This window comes from Petromyzon marinus, chromosome 69 (assembly GCF_048934315.1).
Source record: "Petromyzon marinus isolate PM22_M1 ecotype Great Lakes invasive population chromosome 69, UKy_Petmar_22M1.pri1.0, whole genome shotgun sequence".
NCBI lineage: Eukaryota > Metazoa > Chordata > Hyperoartia > Petromyzontiformes > Petromyzontidae > Petromyzon > Petromyzon marinus.
The window spans coordinates 3093273-3110924 of NC_133735.1; the positions used below are offsets into that span (position 1 = coordinate 3093273).

Below are 17652 nucleotides of genomic sequence, written 5' to 3' on the forward strand. Positions count from 1 at the left end.
CTCACACAGAGACCCATAGACTCACACAGAGACCCATAGACTCATGCAGAGACCCATAGACTCACGCAGAGACCCATAGACTCGTGCAGAGACCCATAGACTCATATAGAGACCCAGACTCGCACAGACCCATAGACTCGCACAGAGACGCAGACTCACACAGAACAGTAGACTCACATAGAGACCCATAGACTCGCACAGAGACCCACAGACTCGTACAGGAACCCATAGACTCACAAAGACCCATAGACTCACGCAGAGACCAACGCAGAGACCCACAGACTCGCACACAGACACCCACAGACTCGCATCGCAAACGAAGCGTTTAATTAGTGCAAATGTTTATTCATGGCGAAACTGATTGCAACCGACCGATTTGACATTGCACAGCAAAGAATGGCATGGCACTTCAAGAACAACCACCTACCCATCCCGTGTGGAGTGGAGGTGTCCTGTACGACACACACACACACACACCTCTACACATTCACGCGATGTAACCCGCACAACATCATCATGAGAAATCACTTGGTCGCGAAAGCACACCGACTAAACCAATTCGACTCACCGATTGGAACGTTTACATTCAAAACCGTCGTTGGCACGTGCGCCTCGACGTGTGTCAATCATCCCCCCCCCCAACCCCTACGACCCGGGTTCGATTCCCGCTCACGGTCAACACCAGTATCCGAATCGGTCCCGGGCCTCCCCTGGGTCGACTCGTCCTCAAAGGAGTACCTGATGTGGTGTGTAGTGAACATCACCGCTGGGGAGACAAAGGCGGCCAGGCGTGGTGCTGGCCACCCACCCCCTCGTGCGCTGTACCGGCCTTTATAGGTGCTCGCTAGCAGCACTTGCGACCGACGGTCTATTAAGGCTACACGGTGAATATTTGTCTCTATTGTTGCCTACACGTGTTCCATGTGGGTGTGTACACGTGTAGCCGACGTTTTTGCTGGAGGGCTACAGTCGGCAGATTAACGAGGCCTCACTCAGGCTGCGCCACGTGCACTATTAACTAGGCCTCACTCAGGCTGCGCCACGTGCACTATTAACTAGGCCTCACTCAGGCTGCACCACGTGCACGATTAACCAGGCATCACTCAGGCTGCACCACGTGCACGATTAACCAGGCATCACTCAGGCTGCGCCACGTGCACTATTAATTAGGCCTTACTCTGGCTGTGCCACGTGCACGATTAACTAGGCCTCACTCAGGCTGCGCCACGTGCACGATTAACTAGGCCTCACTCAGGCTGCGCCACGTGCACGATTAACTAGGTCTCACTCAGGCTGCGCCACGTGCACGATTAACTAGGCCTCACTCAGGCTGCGCCACGTGCACGATTATCTAGGCCCGACAGTAAGGCTCGAGCATGTGCACGACAATCAAATCAACATACCTAGACGATGACCAGACTACGAGATTCGATCAGCGCTGGGTCCCTCGGTGGCGGAGAGCCATAACGGTAAAAACCAAACACACCGGCATTGTACCTACACGAGCGTCTGACCCAAGCAAACGACGGGGGGGAAAAAAGGGGGCAACTAAATTACTGACCACGTTGTTGGTGACGGACGACCTGACGCGCGTGCTAAATAAAACATGAAAACCTAAACGCGACGGTCAGACGATTGCGGAAACGCAATCCCCACCTGCCGCAGATCCTCCAACCCCATCCCTAACCCACGTCCCCCCCCCCAGCCGACATTCCCACACGGACAAAGTCGACACCGCCACAACGTTCCGCATGTCTGGGGGGGGGGGGGGGGTGGGGGGGTGGAAAACCCATCTCCGTCTGGATTTGTGTGCGTTTTGAAAATATATATTCCGTGTAGTCTTTGGGTCTTTCGGTAAAAGTCACGTGGAAAGGTTTCCTTCCTGATGACGATCGCTTGTGTTGTGATCGAAACGTCACCGAAACACCCAAAGAGTATGAATTCCTGCGGTCACGAAAGCTTCAAGTCGAGATATATTCCGCATATATAGGGTGGCCCAAAAGTGAGGGTACGTAGGGTTATTTAATGTAACTTGACAAATGTTCAAAGTGGCCTTTCCAATAAAACTCGTGCGCTGTGCTCACCGTCCCCGTTAAAAATCAATTCAGGACTTGTCTTTAAAGATTAACATTCACCAGTGGAGTTTTAGTCTCGAATCGGCCACAATTTTCTAAATCTAAAAAAGGAAGAAAAAAAATGGATGACAATTCATGGCAATAGATGAAACACGAAACTTAAGTTAACGAAAACAATTTAAAATGCTTTCACGCCAGTGTTGAAATGAATATCATGACCCTGTGTGTCTTCACTTTTGGGCCACGTGGCCTGAGCAACTATTCCATCTTCTTTCCAAAGGAACGTTAAGAACCATCCAGCGAGAAGCAACCCGCGCCGTTTTTGCGGAACAGAAGAGGGACCCCGGCAATCTTCATCAAGGAATGTCGCAGCCGTGGCAAACTGGTCGCCAAGGCGTTGACCCCAGGGCTGCTGTCCCCGACCGCGGTCCAGCTACCGCCGCTGTCCCGAGCGGCGTCTAACGACGGCCTCGCCGCCGGTAAATTCCAGCGGCTGCGTGCGTGTGTGTGTGTGTGTGTGCGCTGCGTTGGCTGGATCAAGCAGCCCGCATGCCCAGCCACCGCATGCCGAAACAGCTTTTTGTTCGGCCGGATCGAGGGGGCTAAACGGGCGCGGGACGGGCTAGAGAAGAGATGGAGTGATGTGGTACAGGAGGACGTGGAGCTGAGTGGACTTGCCGATGACTGGTACCAGCGGTGTCAAGATCGGCCTCAGTGAAGGAGGAGGCTCGTGAAGGACGCTACTGGGCAGTTGGAGGTAGTCGCCCTCCAACAACAACGGAGGGCGGACGAGCGACGCTCACAACAACGAGCGGAGCGCCGGGTGGCTAAAGCACAGCAGGTTGGCACAGTAGGGGGCACAGGTGGTGCATCAGCCAGTCATCTCAGTCATCTCAGTCAGTCGACCCGTGGCACCTGCTGGGTCTGCCCCGTGACCTCCTGCCAGCGGGCGTTCGACACTTCACGTGGCCTCAAGGTGCACATGGCCTGGCACAAGCGTCGTGTTGACATCACCGCCACTTAGCGGCGAATGGCGGTTGCTGTGGTTGTTGTTGTTGTGTGCGCGCGGTCGCCCCCGTGCGGCGTGACGGTGTGTCGTAAGCCCTCCTTCCACTCGACTTGCTAAAATAAATAGGGGGCGAGGTTGGCAGTGGTGGGTTGGGTCAGCGGGTGGTAGGAGTGGGTTAGCGAGGGTAGGGATTGGGCAGCATCCGCGCGGTACCGCGCAAGGACACACGACACGCAGCCACCACGCTCGTGAATCTCAAACTCCAAACGATGTCCGGCACAGCCCATCCCCCCCCCCAACCCCTAACCCTGCACCGGGCACGGACGGATCGCAGATTTTCAACACTCTGTCATGCATTCCGCCGAGCGTTCAACGTGCCCCCCCCCTCCCTCCCCTCCCCTCCCCGTGGTTTGTTTATACAACATTCTCCCCAACCCACATTAATAGACGTCACCCGACATCACTGGATGACATATGGACGTCCCAGAGCAGCTAAGACAATGACGAAAAAAACTTGGGACTGGTCAGTGGTGACCTTAGCGGCCTCTAGCAGCCGGCCCTGGCAGCCCTTGGTGACCCTGCAGGAAGGAGGAAGAGACGCCTGGCTGGATGACTCGATGTCCCAGGACGGTTACACCACCTCCTCCTCATCCTCCTCATCATCCTCATCCTCCTCATCATCCTCATCCTCCTCATCATCCTCATCATCTTCATCATCTTCATCATCTTCATCATCTTCATCATCCTCATCATCCTCATCATCCTCATCATCCTCATCATCCTCATCATCCTCATCATCCTCATCATCCTCCTCATCATCCTCATCATCCTCATCATCCTCATCATCCTCATCATCCTCATCATCCTCATCATCCTCATCATCCTCCAGCTCCTCCTCCTCAACGACAACGACCCTGCGCAAAACTTGGTGCCGGTTGGCGACGGCCCTGGTGGCTGGCCCTAGCGGCCCTGTGGAAAGGAGGAGGAGGAGGAGGAGGAAGAGGAGGAGGAGGAGGAGGAAGGGAACGGGACAGCCGGCAGCATCGCAGCGGCGGGCGACGCGGGCACTAGGAAGAGGTCGAAGACGCTCTTGTTGGGTGGCACGACGCCGTAGACGCGCTCGTAGTCCAGGAACGTGGGCACCTGGTAGAGGAGACCAGCGTCGCGCGACCTCACCCAGTACGACACCAGCTGCAGCGGCGGGGACGGCGGATGCAACGACGACGGCGACGGCGACGGCGAAGGCGCCGAGGTGGAGGGGGAACAGGACAATGACGGTGGCGATCGGTACGCGGGGATTGTGCCGGGGCTGCCGCCGGGGCCGCTAAGGAAAGCCAGCGAGTCCGGACCGGCGGGTGGCGCCACCGCGTTTGGGGGCGTGAACTTGGAGTGCGAGGTCGGCAGCTCCCATGAGACCAGCGCCTGCGGGGCCGGGTTGCCGTACGCGGCGGCGGCGGCCACGTTGCCATGGGCGTGACCGTGGGCGTAACCGTGGGCGGCGGCCACGTTGCCATGGGCGTAACCATGGGAGGCGGCCACGTTGCCATGGGCGTAACCGTGGGCGGCGGCCACGTTGCCATGGGCGTAACCGTGGGCGGCGACCACGTTTCCGTAACCGTGGGCGGCGGCCGCGTTGCCGTAACCGTGGGCGGCGGCCACGTTGCCGTAACCGTGGGCGGCGGCCACGTTTCCGTAACCGTGGGCGGCGGCCACGTTTCCGTAACCGTGGGCGGCGGCCGCGTTTCCGTAACCGTGGGCGGCGACCACGTTGCCGTAACCGTGGGCGGCGGCCGCGTTGCAATTGTTACCGTGGGCGGCGGCCACGTTGGCGTTGCCAGGCTGGCACTGCCACGGCTGCGCCACCCATGCCGCGTGCCACGCGCGGCGCCCCTCGGCGTCGGCGGCGGTGTCAGCCGACGACGCCGACGAGGAGGAGGAGGATGATGAGGATGATGAGGAGGATGATGCGGACGAGGAGGAGGAGGGAATTGCCAGGCCGAGCGGCCGCTGGCGATCGCCCCCCGTGTCCCGGCGCTCGTGGCGGCGCCGGCGCTGGCACTGCCGTTCGCCCGCCTGGTGCCGGTGCCGACGCCGGCGCTGCCCCGCGGGAGACGAGAGGGCCATGCAGACGTCCACGGGGCCCGGCGGCTGCGGCTGCGGCAGCGGCGGCGGCCGTCCAGGGGCGGGCGACGGCGAGCGGGAGAACGGCGACGAGGCGACGGAGGAGGAGGAGGCGGAGGAGGCGGCGGAGGCGGACGACGACGGGCGAGAGACGGCGGGCGACGAATCCGATTCGTCCGCTCGCAGCGGGCGATGCACGGAGGAGGAGGAGGCGGCGGCGGCGGTGGTGGTGGAGGACACCGACGGCAGCTGCTGGTGCAGGTTGGTGGAGCCGGCGGCCGTCGGCGCCTGAGCGCAGGTGGACGAGGAGGGGGCGGGGGCGGGGTTGGGGGACGGGGCGGGCAGCGACGGACGGCCCGGCAGGACCGCCGCGTTGCCCCACGCGACGTCGCCCGGCGGCACTCGGGGCGGGTACGAGGGAACCCCCGCCAACGGTGACAGGAAGTGCCCGGCCACCGAGAGGAACGGCGCGGACGAGGAGGAGGCAGCCGAGACGCCGGAGACGACGCCGGAGACGCCGGAGACGCCGGAGAACGGCGGCGGCGGCAACGGGCGGAACCGCTCGAGAGCGGAGGCCAGGGCCGGGCCCGGCACGGCCGGCGGGCGGCACGGCGGCACCGGAGCGTCGGCGTTCGCCCAGCCGAGCTGCGGCGGCGGCCGGGACACGTCGGCCATCGGCGCGGAAGCGGCGGGAGGAGGAGCGGCCGCGGCATTGTGGGCCGAAGCCCCGTCCTGGCCGGGCGAGCACGGCCAGAGGCGGAGGCCCGGGTCCAGGAGGTAGGGCCGCAGGTCCTGCGGGTACGGCGAGCGGGCCTTGCGCGACTCGGCCGTGTTCTGCCGCAGGAGGGCCTCGGGCGGCACCTTGTCGATGTCCAGCGTCCAGTGGTTGCCCTTGCAGCCCGGGCGCGAAGGGTCCTTAAGCACCTGGGACCGGGGGGGGGGGGTGGAAGGGGGGGTGGAGGGGGGGTGGAGGGGGTTTGGGTGAGCGGGCGGGCGGACGGGCGGAACGTCGTGGGCGGGAGGGGTGGACGGAGCGGCCTGCTGGTGTCTACAGCGATGTGGAGTGGCCACGGTGGCGGGGATTATTCGGATGCTGCTGGGCGGTCTGCCGGGGTTGGAGTGGCATTGCCTCTGCCAGGGGGATCGTCTCCGGTAATGCCTCCGTTTGCGAGTGCTCGCTCGCGCGCACGCACACACGCACGCACACACACGCACGTGTGTACATGCCTACATGCGCCTTTGTCTCCCTAGTGGCAATGTTTACACATCGCACCAGGTAACTCATTTGAGGCCGAGCCGACCTAGGGAAGGCCCAGGAGCGGTTTAGACAATCGCCACCGGTGGCGTTGGCCGCGAGCGGGAATCGAACCCGGGTCGCCGGGTTCGTAGCGCAGCGTAGCGCTAACCGCCACACCACCGCTCCCCACCGCACGCACACGCACGCACACACACGCACACACACACTCGCGCACACACACGCACACACGCGCACACACGCACACACACGCACACACGCACACACGCACACACACACACTCGCGCGTACTGCGGTGGGGAGCCGTGGCTCAGCGGTTAGCGCCGCGCCAAGTTTTCGATTCTCGCCCCACGGCCAACACCGGTGACGGCCGTCCGACACCGGTCCTGGGCCTCGCCCTCGGCCTCAACCGGAGCACCTGGTGCGGCGTGTGGCAAACGTCGCCACTGGGGGGGGGGGGGGGGGAGACAAAGGCGGCCGGGCGCGGTGTTGGCCATCCGCCGCCTCTCTCGTGTTGCCCCCATTGGGGTCCTGCTCGCTCACGGCACTTGCGCCCTGGAGCCTGCTAGAGGCCACACGGGGGCTCTTTGTTGGCGGTGGCCGGTGGCGTCACCTTGGAGAAGCACTTGTTCGCAGAGAGGTTGTGGCGCACGGAGTCCCTCCAGCCCTTGTACTCGCCCGTGAAGAACGGGAACATGGAGCTGATGAGGCTGAAGATCTGAAGCACGGGGAACACCGCCGTCGTCACCGTCATCGTCGTCAACGTTGCAACAAAGTTGAGTGAGTGGGCAATTGAGTGAGTGGGCAATTGAGTGAGTGGGCAATTGAGTGAGTGGGCAATTGCGGATTGCATGGGAGATTGAGTGGGCAATTGAGTGAGTGGGCGATTAAGTGAGTGGGCAATTGCGGATTGCATGGGAGATTGAGTGGCCAATTGAGTGAGGTGGACAATTGAGTGAGTGGGCAATTGGGGATTGCATAGGAGATTGAGTGGGCAATTGGGGATTGCATGGGAGATTGAGTGGGCAATTGAGTGAGTGGGCAATTGAGTGAGTGGGCAATTGAGTGCGGGATTGCAAGGGCGATTGAGTGAGCAATTGAGTGAGTGGGCGATTGAGTGAGTGGGCAATTGGGGATTGCATGGGAGATTGAGTGGGCAATTGAGTGTGTGGGCAATTGAGTGAGTGAGTGGTTGTGTCAGTGGGTGGTTGAGTGAATAATTGAGTGGGCAATTGAGTGAGTGAGCAATTGAGTGGGGGATTGCATGGGCGATTGAGTGGGCAATTGAGTGAGTGGGCGATTGAGTGAATGGGCAATTGAGTGGGGGATTGCATGGGCGATTGAGTGGGCAATTGAGTGAGTGGGCGATTGAGTGAGTGGGCAATTGAGTGGGGGATTTCATGGGCGATTGAGTGGGCAATTGAGTGGGTGAGCAATTGAGTGAGCGATTGAGTGGGGGATTGCATGGGCGATTGAGTGGGCAATTGAGTGAGTGAGTGGTTGTGTCAGTGGGTGGTTGAGTGAATGATTGAGTGGGCAATTGAGTGAGTGGGCAATTGAGTGAGTGGACAATTGAGTGGGGGATTGCATGGGCGATTGAGTGAGCAAGTGATTGAGTGGGCGATTGAGTGAGTGAGTGGTTGTGTCAGTGGGTGGTTGAGTGAGTGATTGAGTGGGTGAGCAATTGAGTGAGTATATGAGTGGGCGAGCGATTGAGGGGCTGAGCGATTGACTGGGTGAGCGATTGAGTGGGTGATGGAGTGGGTGAGCGATTGAGTGGGTGGGCGATTGAGTACGTGAGCGATTGGGCGAGTGGTAAAATCTTGACTTTAGGCTATCGTGGCTGCAGGAATTCTAATTATTTCGGTCTTTCGGTAAAGTCAAGTAGATAGGTTCAAAGAAAATAACAAAAAACTACGACGTTTCGATCGCAACACTAATTGAGCGAGTGAGCGATTGAGTGGGAGATTGAGTGGGGGATTGCATGGGCGATTGAGTGGGCAATTGAGTGAGCAAGTGATTGAGTGGGCAATTGAGTGAGTGGGCAATTGAGTGAGTGGGCAATTGAGTGAGCGGGCAATTGAGCGGGGGATTGCATGGGCGATTGAGTGAGCAAGTGATTGAGTGAGTGAGTGGTTGTGTCAGTGGGTGGCCGAGTGAATGATTGAGTGGGGGATTGCATGGGCGATTGAATGAGCAAGTGATTGAGTGGGCAATTGAGTGAGTGGGCGATTGAGTGGGTGAGCGATTGAGTGGGGGGATTGCATGGGCGATTGAGTGAGCAAGTGATTGAGTGGGCAATTGAGTGAGTGAGTGAGTAAGTGATTGAGTGAGTGAGTAAGCAATTGAGTGGGTGAGCGATTGAGTGGGCGATTGAGTGAGTGAGTGAGTGGTTGTGTCAGTGGGTGCTTGAGTGAGTGAGTAAGTGATTGAGTGAGTAAGCAATTGAGTGGGCGAGCGATTGGTGCGAGCGAGTGGTGCAAGAGTGAGCGAGCGATTGAATGATTAAGCGACTGATCAATTGGCGAGAGAGCGACTGAGCGAGTTAGCAATTGAGCGAGCGAGCGGTGCGTGCGAGCGGCCCTACCTGTCGGAGCGTAAGCTGCAGCTCCGCGGAGCGCGTGATCGCCAGGCAGATGAGCGCCACGTACGAGTACGGAGGCTTGGGGTAGCGCTGGTAGTTCCTCTTGCTTCTCTCCGTCTTGCCAGATTCCTGTCCTCCATCACCACCGCCGCCACCGGCGCAATCACCGTGCTCCATATCTTCCTCCTAAACGGCATGAGGGGGGTGAGGTGGAGGGGATAAGTCGCACGAACAATCACGATGGTGTGCCACTGCCGGTGATCGTGTGGTTGGCCTCCTTTACTCTCTCTCTCTCACGGGGGGGAGGGGGGGGGGGAGGTGCTCATGATGGTCGTGAGTCCCTGAGTTCGAGCCCTGGGTCTGGGCGTCTCTCTTTAACTTTTAGGAGACCCACAGACTCACCACACAGAGACCCACAGACTCACCACACAGAGACCCACAGACTCACCACACAGAGACCCACAGACTCACCACACAGAGACCCACAGACTCACCACACAGAGACCCACAGACTCACCACACAGAGACCCATAGACTCACCACACAGAGACCCATAGACTCACCACACAGAGACCCATAGACTCACCACACAGAGACCCATAGACTCACCACACAGAGACCCACAGACTCATCACACAGAGACCCACAGACTCACCACACAGAGACCCATAGACTCGCCACACAGAGACCCATAGACTCACCACACAGAGACCCACAGACTCACCACACAGAGACCCATAGACTCATCACACAGAGACCCACAGACTCCCCACACAGAGACCCATAGACTCACCACACAGAGACCCACAGACTCGCCACACAGAGACCCACAGACTCATCACACAGAGACCCACAGACTCATCACACAGAGACCCATAGACTCACCACACAGAGACCCATAGACTCATCACACAGAGACCCATAGACTCACCACACAGAGACCTATAGACTCACCACACAGAGACCCACAGACTCGCCACACAGAGACCCACAGACTCATCACACAGAGACCCACAGACTCATCACACAGAGACCCACAGACTCACCACACAGAGACCCATAGACTCGCCACACACAGACCCATAGACTTCACCAACCCACGTCTCATCAGTGGTGAGTGCGCATCAGTGGATAGGCTGTGGGTGGATGATCTGTGGGTGGATCACCTGTGGGTGGATCACCTGTGGGTGGATCACCTGTGGGTGGGTCATCTGTGGGTGGATCGCCTGTGGGTGGATCACCTGTGGGTGGGTCATCTGTGGGTGGGTCATCTGTGGGTGGATCACCTGTGGGTGGAGCGCGGCAGGCAGCGCCGCGTTGTCCTCTTCCATCTCCACCTCGTGGTTCGGCGAGTCCATCGCTCCTCGGGCGAGTGGGTGGGTGGACTCTCCGGCTGGTTGGTTGAGCAGCTGGTTGGGTGGTAGACTAACCAGGAAGCCCGTTGGCGGACCAGCGCCTGTATTACCGGACATGTGACTGGACTAGTGGGCCGGTTGCTGGACCAGTGGACCAGTGGCTGGACCAGTGGACCAGTGGCTGGACCAGTGGACTAGTGGCTGGGCCAATGGACTAGTGGCTGGACTAGTGGCTAGACCATGGCTGGACTAGTGGACCAATGGCTGGACTAGTGGACCAGTGGCTGGACCAGTGGACCAGTGGCTGGACTAGTGGATGGCCTAGTGGACCAGTGGCTAGACTAGTGGACTAGTGAATGGACTAGTGGCCCAGTGGCTTGACTAGTGGACCAGTGGCTAGACCAGTGGCTGGACTAGTGCCTGGACTAGTGGTCCAGTGGCTGGACTACTGGTGAAGCTGTTGGTCTCGGCTGCTGGTTGGTGAAATACCAGGCCTGTCAGTGGCTATGATTGGTGGACCGTGCCGCTCTTGGGGCTACCGAGTAGATGGACTGCAGGTGGACTGTGGTTGGACTGCGGGCGGACTGCGAGTGGACCATAGGTGGACCGTGGGTGGACCATGGATGGACTATAGGTGGACTATTGGTAGACTATGGGTGGACTATGGGTGACTGTCCATCGAGTCCACCTTGAGCAGAGCTAGAGTCGCCCCACAATGTTGCCCACAACCTGCGGATGTGGAGCACGGGAGGAGGGCGATGGTCAGTCCGGGTGGACACAGGAGTGTGCAGGGGAGGCATAGACTTGCACAGACACCCGTAGACTTGCATTGAGACCCATAGACACGCATAGAGACCCATAGGCAAGCATAGACACCCATAGAATCACACAGAAAGGCACATAGACTCACAGAGACCGATAGACTCACAGAGATCCATAGACTCGCACAGAGAGACTCATAGACTCACGCAGAGACCCACAGACTCACACAGAGACCCATAGACTCACACAGCAGAGACCCATAGACTCGCACAGAGAGACCCACAGACTCACACAGCAGAGACCCATAGACTCACACAGAGACCCATAGACTCATCATAGAGAGCCATAGACTCGCACAGCAGAGACCCATAGACTCACACAGCAGAGACCCACAGACTCACACAGAGACCCATAGACTCACACAGAGACCTATACACTCACGCAGAGACCTATAGACTCACACAGAGACCCATAGACTCACACAGAACGATAGACTCACACAGCAGAGACCCACAGACTCACACAGCAGAGACCCATAGCCTCACACAGAGACCCATAGACTCATCACAGAGACCCATAGACTTGCACAGCAGAGACCCATAGACTCACACAGCAGAGACCCACAGACTCACACAGAGACCTATACACTCACATAGAGACCCATAGACTCACACAGAGACCCATAGTCTCATCACAAAGACCCATAGACTCATCACAGAGACCCTCAGACTCATCACAGAGACCCATAGATTCACACAGAGAGCCATTGACTCACACATAGAGACTCAGAAACTCGCATAGAGACCCAGAGACTCGCAAAGCGACCCATAGACTCGCATAGAGACCCATAGACTGGCATAGAGACCTATAGACTGGCATAGAGACCCAGACAAGCATTGAGGCAGACTCACATAGAGACCCATAGACTCAAATAGAAACCCATAGACTCACATAGAGACCCATAGACTCGCATAGAGACCCATAGACTCGCACAGCAGAGACCCATAGACTCACACAGCAGAGACCCACAGACTCACCCAGAGACCTATACACTCACACAGAGACCCATAGTCTCATCACAGAGACCCATAGACTCATCACAGAGACCCTCAGACTCATCACAGAGACCCATAGATTCACACAGAGATCCATTGACTCACACATAGAGACTCAGAAACTCGCATAGAGACCCAGAGACTCGCAAAGCGACCCATAGTCTCGCATAGAGACCTATAGACTGGCATAGAGACCCATAGACTCGCATAGAGACCCATAGACTCGCATAGAGACCCATAGACTCGCATAGAGACCCATAGACTCGCATAGAGACCCATAGACTCGCATAGAGACCCATAGACTCGCATAGAGACCCATAGACTCGCATAGAGACCCATAGACTCGCATAGAGACCTATAGACTCGCATAGAAACCCATCGACTCACTTAGAGACCCATAGACTCGCATAGAGACCCATAGACTCACACAGAGACCCATAGACTCACACAGAGACCCATAGACTCACACAGAGACCCATAGACTCACATAGAGACCCAAACACTCACACAGAGACCCATAGACTCACACAGAGATCCACAGACTCACATAGAGACCCATAGACTCACATAGAGACCCATAGACAAACACAGACATCCAGACTCACATAGAGACCCATAGACTCACACAGAGACCCACAGACTAGCACAGAGACCCATAGACTCACATAGAGACCCACAGACTCGCACAGAGACCCAAAGACTCGCACAGAGACCCATAGACTCACACAGAGACCCATACACTCCGTGACCCATAGACTCACACAGAAACCCACATTCATCACAGACATACGTAGACTCATCACACACAGGACCCACCACGTGTTCATCTGCATCTCTCAGCGTAATCGCCATCACCGACGTGGTCTATCCACTGATGGATGGAGATCATTGCGTCTGTGTTGGTGATGTCTCTAACCCTGCCGTGTGCCCTCTAACCCACGTGCTAATCTGCATCGCTCAGCGTAATCGCCATCACCGACGTGGTCTATCTACCGATGGATGGAGATCATTGTGGCAGTGTTGGTGATTCTAGATTTAAATCTTTCGCGACTGCAAGGATCCATACTCTTTGGTGCTATTCGGTAAAGTCACGTAGGTAAAAAAATAAAACAACAAAAATCACGACGTTTCGGCCACAACACAAGCGGCCTTCATCAGGTGAAGGGATCAGGCTGTCTCGAGGACAGCGCTAAAGGTCGCGGTCTGAGCGTGGCTGTGTTTCACTCCAGCGCATAGACTCACACAGCAGAGACCGACAGACTCATCAAAGAGACCCATAGACTCACGCAGAGACCCATAGACTCACGCAGAGACCCATAGACTCGCACAGCAGAGACCCACAGACTCACAGAGAGACCCACAGACTCACACAGAGACCCACAGACTCACACAGAGACCCATAGACTCACACAGCAGAGACCCATAGACTCACACAGCAGAGACCCATAGACTCACACAGAGACCCATAGACTCACACAGCAGAGACCCATAGACTCGCAAAGCAGAGACCCATAGACTCACACGGCAGAGACCCATAGACTCACACAGAGACCCATAGACTCACACAGCAGAGACCCACAGACTCACAGAGGCCCATAGACTCACACAGCAGAGACCCATAAAAAAAAAACATCACGGAGCTAACCGTGCCGCTGTTTCTGCTGCTGCTGCTGCTTCTTGCTACTCACAGCACTTGCCCCATGCAGTACTCCGAGGCTACGCGGGGGACCTCAAACGCTGGGGGGTGTCGTGGTCGTAAGCATCGGCAGTTTTGGGGGGGGGGGGGGAGGGACAAAGGCGACCCCGTGCGTGGTGCTGGCCACAGCAAACGGTCATTTGTTTTTCGATTTAAAAAGCTTTCGTGACTTGCAGGGATTCATCTTCGTGGTTGTTTCGGTAAAGTCACCACCACGTAGAATGGAAATAATAAAATAAATAATAATAAAAAAACCGCGCGCACAGTAAAATAAAAAATTAAATAAAAATAAAAAGTTGTTATGTTTTATATTTTTATTATTATTTTATTATTTCATCTTCTACGTGACTTTACCGAAAGAACCAAGAGGAACAGTCGTTTGTATTTTTTTGGGGTCTTTCGGTAAAGTAACGTAGATAATTTTAAATTAAAAATAATAATAATAAAAGCACTAAGCCCACGCCTGATGAAGACCGTTTGCGTCGCGATCGAAACGTCGTGAGTTTTTTTGGCTTTTATTATTTTTTAATTTATTCTTTTTATTTTACATTTCTATTTTATTCTTAAATTTTTCTATCTGCGTGACTTTACCGAAAGGCCCAAAGATTTTGAATCCGAAAAGCTTCAAGTCGACATTTTAAAACCCGTGATTTACTTACTCATTGACGCTTTCGGTAAAGGTCACATAGATGGAAATTTAAAATTAAAAATTGAAATAAAGTTAAACATTTAAAGTAATAATATGAATATTTATTTTATCGACGTCTAAGATTTTGAATCCCTGCAGTGACGAAAAGCTTCAAGTCGAGATTTAACCCGTGACCTACTCGTTTTATTTATGTTATTTTACAAGTTGTAATGCACCCCGCGCGAATCTGCCGTGTGGCGCTTGTTCAGAAGCCACCATCGCAAATCAAAGCTCGAATTTTGACTTAGAACTTTCGCGACTGCGGGAACTCATAATCCTTGGTTCTTTCGGTAAAGTCACGTAGGTAGAAAATAAAAACATAATACAATTTAAATTTTAAATAAAAAAAATAAATTTAAAATAATCAAAGCAAAGAAAAAAAACACGAAGACCGCTCCTGCTGCGATCGAAACGTCGTTGGCGTTATTTTTGCTTTTATTGTTTTCAATTTAGTTAAATTTTAAATTTTATTTTACTACTTTTTTTCGAATTCTGTTTTTTTTTTTCAATAAATTTTAATTTTACTATTTTTAAAATTCAGTTTTTTTTGCATTGATTAATTTCACAAATTGTATTATTTTTATATTCGGTGACTTTTTATCTCGGTGGCTTCACCGAAAGACCCGAGAATATGAAATCATAGCCGCTCAACCAAGTTGCTGAAAATGTTCAGCAGCAGCCAAATTCCGCATGGAGACCCGTACACAGAGACACACGGAGATCCATAGAGACCCACTCATAGAGAGCAACATTCATAGAGACCCATATTAAAACTAACATCATCACCGCCATCTCATCATCACCGCCACAACCATCTCATCACCACCATCTCATCGGTATTATCATCACCATCATCACCACCACAACCATCTCATCATCACCACAACCATCTCATCACCATCATCTCATCGTTATTATCATCACCATCATCATCATCTCATCATCACCACAACCATCTCATCATCATCATCACCACCACCATCACATCACCATCATCTCATCGTTATTATCATCACCATCATCACCACCACCACAACCATCTCATCATCACCACCATCACATCGTCACCACCATCACCGCCGCAATCTCTCTCACCTTCCACAGCGATGGCGTCTCCGTGTTCGCCTGGCGAGTCTTCACGACGCCCTGGTTGTTGTCCATCAGGGCACAGCAAGCGGTGGTTGAAACGGTGGACGGATGGTGGTGGTGGTCGTGGTGGTGGTGGTCGTGGTGGTGGTCGTGGTGGTGGTGGTCGTGGTGGTGGCGGTGGTGGCGGGGGTGGTGGTGATGGTCGAGGTGCAGGCGACAGAGACGGTGGAGCAGATGATGATGATGGGTGATGGGTGATGAGTGATGATGGGTGATGATGATGGCTGATGATGATGATGGCTGATGATGATGATGGCTGATGTCTTCCCCGTAACGTACGGAGGCCGAGCTTCTTGCGCGCACCCGAACGCAGCCGTGCCAAGTCGAAAGCACCACGAGGAGGGATCAAAAACGACGACTCGAGACCGATGATGATGGTGACGATGATGATGGTGGTGGTGATAATGATCAGCTGGCGACGACGATGATGAGACGGAGGTGATGATGATGACGATGATGGAAGGATTAAGCAAGGAGGGAGGGTGACTACGGGTGATGATGATGGCTGGCTGGCTGTCTGTATGTCCTCCGGTACGACGAAATGGACTCAGAAGTTGTTTTGAGTTGATGGGGGTAGGGGTGGTGGTGGTGGTGGTGGTGGCGGCGGCGTTAGCTCTTGTCTTGTCCGCGGGGGGTGATGGCTTTAAGGGGTTAGCAAGGTTGGTGGGGGAGGGGTTGTGTTGGTGCTGGTGGTGGTGGTGGGTAAACAATTAATGAATTAATCAATCAATCAGAGCCGCCGATCTGATTGAATCGACCCCCACCGTTGTTGCTGTTGGGGGTTTTAAATCCCATTGTTAATGGGGGGCGAGGGAGGAGCGGTGGCGCTGGTGGTGAGCGCGTCGGCGCTGCGGGACGTGGGGACGGCCGACCAAGTCCAACCTCAGTTTTTCCAGTTTCGTTTATTGGATGTAGCCCTCTTGAATTGTGTGCAGCAGCAAAACAAAACCACGAACAAGGAAAAAAAAAGACATCTTAAAGTGACCACGCGCAAACAGAAAAATCCAGGGAAAGGGAGGGAAGGGGAGAGAGTTGAAAAAAAAACCCAGCAAAAAATAACAACCACGAGACAATTTAAAGTTATCGGGCTATAACTCTGTAGTACCGCAACAGGCAAACCAGGCGTGGCTAAAACCAAAGCGTTTTCAAAATCGACAAAATAAAGCTCTAAAAAACAATGTAACCTGGTTTTGCATGGGTCACCCCCCCTCCCCTAGGTCGACTCCGCCTTAAATGAGTTACGTTTGCCGCGGCGAGGAAGACAAAGGCGGCCGGGCTTGCGCGGTGTTCATTGACCACCACAACCACCACAACCACCACCACCACCCACCACAACCACCGCCTTGCGTGTGCCGCTGCTGCTGCTGAACAGCACTTGCCCCGACAAGTCTGCTAGAGGCTACACGGGGTGCCTTTGTCTTTGTCTCTCACGTGGGGGGGGGGGAGCGGTGGTGCCACCCTACGAACCTTTGCCACCCGAGTTCGAGTCCCGCTCGCGGCCACCGTCGCACCGGCGGTGACGATGAAGCTTTCAGCCGGTTCCCGGGGGGCTTCACCCCTAGGTCGACTCGGCCTCAAGTTCGTTACCTGGCACGGCGTGTGGCGGGCACGACGTCGCCACTAGGGGAGACAAAGGCGGCCGGGCGCGGGTGCCGCAGCGCCGGTAACCTTCATCGGTGCCGCCGCTGCTGCTGCTGTTGCTCGCCACTAACAACACTTGCCCCGACAGCCTGTTAAGGCTACCTTGTGGGGGGGGGGTCTTTGTCTCTGTGTGTCTTTGTTCAACTTTAAGTGGGTGTCGGTGCGGAGCCGGTATCGATTAGCGGCCTTGCCGCATGCATGCATGCATACATACGTATGGACGCGTCTATATATAGACCACAGAGCCGTTACAGACGTTTCG

The 17652-nt window shown here is 55.5% G+C and overlaps 1 protein-coding gene across 1 annotated transcript; it reads right to left on the reverse strand.

The window, feature by feature from the left end:
- Positions 1–324: 324 nt before the first annotated feature.
- LOC116957098 (uncharacterized) lies at positions 325–17444 on the reverse strand. The gene is made up of 5 exons (XM_032979057.2): positions 15696–17444; positions 10331–11128; positions 9048–9230; positions 7074–7178; positions 325–6129 (listed from the first exon to the last, which is right to left on the reverse strand). The coding sequence occupies exons 2-5, from the start codon at positions 10514–10516 to the stop codon at positions 4045–4047; spliced, it is 2559 nt and encodes an 852-aa protein (XP_032834948.2). The 5' UTR covers positions 10517–11128; positions 15696–17444; the 3' UTR covers positions 325–4044.
- Positions 17445–17652: the final 208 nt, after the last annotated feature.